Here is a 3,147-nt window from a genome sequence, read left to right as displayed (position 1 = left end):
CTGTCTGTCTGTCTAGCTGTCTAACTGTCTGTCTGTCTAACTGTCTGTCTGTCTGTCTAACTGTCTGTCTGTCTGTCTGCAGCCAACCCACGCAAGCAGCGGCGCGAGCGCACCACCTTCACCAGGACGCAGCTGGACATCCTGGAGTCTCTGTTCTCTAAGACCCGCTACCCGGACATCTTCATGCGGGAGGAGGTGGCTCTGAAGATCAACCTGCCGGAGTCCCGGGTCCAGGTGAGACCAGCATGTTGGTGCACGCGCACCGTGCGCTTTTACAGTCGCGGAGCAACGCGAGATGTGAAGGGTTAAAACCTGTCTGATAGATTCTGTTTGTTTGTTTACTTTTATTCTGCTTTTTGGTTTTTCATTTGAGTAAAAAGGTGAAAACCAGAAAATAAACCAGATTCAGTTTGTTCAGGTTTTTCTGCTTCATGAGAAAAATCTTCAGATTTTATTCTTTAATAAATTAATTTTCCCCCAACAGACATAAAAACCAGGATTTTTATTCACTTCCGTAATATTTTATTATCTGCGTGGAATTCTCAGTTTCCATTCAAATTCAGCATTTCTAAAAAGTTTTTCAGATTAATTTCAGGTGTTTTCAAAGTAAATTTTGATTTGAAATTTACTTTTCAACAACACAAATAAGAAAATAATTAAATGTAAATAACGTGACAGCAGCTTAAAAGACATAAAGTTGCATCTAAAAGCGTGCGTTTTAACACTTTAAAAGTTACTATTAAAGTTCAGAATAAAGTTTTTAGCAGTCTATAGATAAAATCCCAAATAAAATATTAGTCAGGACTTTTTATTTTAGTTGCTGTCTTTTAAAGCTTTTAATAAATAGATAAATAAATAATAATGATAATGATAATAATACTACTAATAATAACAATAATAAATAGATAAAAATAAAAGTAGTTTGAGATTAATTTAGTTTAACAAATATAATCTAACTCTTGATATTTTATTCTGCATTTACACAAAAAGCAACAAAACTTCAGCTTCAACAAGAGCTTCACAGCAGAGCCGTGGAAACGTGCAGAAAAACCTTAAAACGTCACATAAAAACCGTGAAGTGCTGCAGGGAGTTCAGCGCCTTCCAGAAGTCGCCGAAACGGATCGTTTTACATTCAGTAAAACTCAGAAAATCCTCTTTCTGCCTGAACTTTAACCATTTAACTGGAAACAGCAGAGAGAAAACTTTTCTGTGTATTTGTCCTTTAACTTGTTGTTCACCGTGAAACGAGTCAAAATGTTTTCTGCTTTCTGCCGTCTGAGGAGCAGAAGACACTTTTACCATAAAGTGATAAAACTGTCAGAAAGTGTGTCATACGCGTCCTGCTGGGCTTTACGGGGTTAAAACGGATCCAGCAGCGGCGGCGGCGCCTCGCTTTCATCCCTTTGTGCAAAAATAATCCCAAATTCACTTCTGGCTCCTCCAGAATAAACACTGAAAACACCGAACCCGACGCTGCAGCAGATGTGTGTGTGTGTGTGTGTGTGTGTGTGTGTGTGTGTGTGTGTGTGTGTGATCAGCGTGTGTGTGTGATCAGTGTGTGTGTGTGTGTGTGTGTGATCAGCGTGTGTGTGTGATCAGTGTGTGTGTGTGTGTGTGATCAGTGTGTGTGTGTGTGTGTGTGTGTGTGATCAGTGTGTGTGTGTGTGTAGATGAAACAGCAGGAAGAAGGATCTAAAAAGCTAGAACTTTATTGATAGAACACGTGACCACGGCGGTAAAAACGCGCTGCGGTGAAACGATTCCGTGCGTGTGAGGAACGTAGAGATCAAAGGTCAGACGTTAACCTCTTCTTATTATTATTCTTCTTCTTCTTCTTCAGGTCTGGTTTAAGAACCGACGGGCGAAGTGTCGGCAGCAGCAGCAGAGCAGCAACAGCGCCAAGCCCAAACCAGCAAAGAAGAAGTCGTCTCCGACCCGAGACAGCACCGGTTCCGAGAGCAGCGGCCAGTTCACGCCGCCCGCAGTGTCCAGCTCCTCCTCCTCCTCCACCTCCTCCTCTTCCTCCTCCGTCTCCTCTGGACTCGGCGGACCCGGTCTGATCAGCACCTCTACCTCCGTCACGGCTCCGGTGTCGTCCATCTGGAGCCCGGCGCCCATCTCCCCGGCCCCTGCGCCGGCGAACCTGGCGGACGCCCCAACCAGCGCCTCCTGCATGCAGCGCTCGGCGTCGTCTTCGGCGTCCGCCGGAGGCGCGTCGTCCTACCCGGTGTCCTACAGCCAGACGGCCGCGGCATACAGCCAGGGTTACCCCACCTCCGCATCCGGCTCCTACTTCGGCGGCGTGGACTGCGGCTCCTACCTGGCGCCCATGCACTCCCACCACCACCCGCACCACCCGCACCAGCTCAGCCCCATGACCGGCAGCTCCATGTCGGGACACCCGCACCACCACATCGGCCAAACGGCTGGCCACCACCACCACCACCACCCGGCGCACCACCACCAGCCGTACGGCGCGCCCAGCCTCACCTTCAACTCCACAGACTGTCTGGATTACAAAGAGCAGACGGCGGCGTCGCCATGGAAACTCAGCTTCAACACCTCCGACTGCTTGGACTACAAAGACCAGGCCTCATGGCGCTTCCAGGTGCTGTGACTTCCTGCGCTTCTCTTCTTCTGCGTCGTTGCCAGTTGGGTTTCTCGGAGAAAACGTTTGTTTGTGGGGAACGCGATCTCGCCTCCGCCGCCGTCACTGGATTATTTTTCTGCATCTGGACTCGTAGAAAACGGACCCATTTCCAGCTTTAGGGGCTTGATGCCAGATTTACAGCGGAACCTGATAAATCTGGATCTACGGAGTCACCAACGCTGAAAGAAGGAATCGCAGCGAAGACTCGGACTTTCCTTCCGTTTCAGAAACAGGATGCTGCTCGGATTTTCAGCCTGCTGATGATCATTTCCATTCGATTTGTTGTTTTTACCCTGAATCTGGTTCAGAAGCTCCGCTTGGTGGGAATTTCGGAGACTGAAATTGCGGCACTTGTTCATAGTTTGACAGAATTTTTTGCTATTTGGAAATAAAGTAAAATGTGAATTCAACACGTAATGTCAGTATTCCATTGAAAATTTGAAAGATGTACATGCGTGTCTTTATAATAAAGTCTTGTTAAAGCATTACCATCCTA

At 47.0% G+C, this 3,147-nt stretch overlaps 1 protein-coding gene across 1 annotated transcript in view; it reads left to right on the top strand.

Moving 5' to 3' along the window:
* The window catches only part of LOC306774749 (homeobox protein OTX1 B-like), a gene marked incomplete at both ends in the record, with an annotated part of 11,265 nt that extends 8,647 nt beyond the window's left edge, over positions 1–2,618 (top strand). Inside the window, 2 exons of the mRNA XM_079264910.1 lie at positions 83–234; positions 1,842–2,618. Coding sequence (XP_079121036.1) covers positions 83–234; positions 1,842–2,618 — 929 coding nt within the window. The remainder of the gene's footprint in view (positions 1–82; positions 235–1,841) is intronic.
* Between the last annotated feature and the right edge of the window lie 529 nt (positions 2,619–3,147).

The sequence above is a fragment of the Telmatherina bonti genome, assembly GCF_933228915.1.
Source record: "Telmatherina bonti genome assembly, chromosome: 3".
Taxonomy (NCBI): domain Eukaryota; kingdom Metazoa; phylum Chordata; class Actinopteri; order Atheriniformes; family Telmatherinidae; genus Telmatherina; species Telmatherina bonti.
This window is presented reverse-complemented; position numbering and strand designations above follow the sequence as displayed.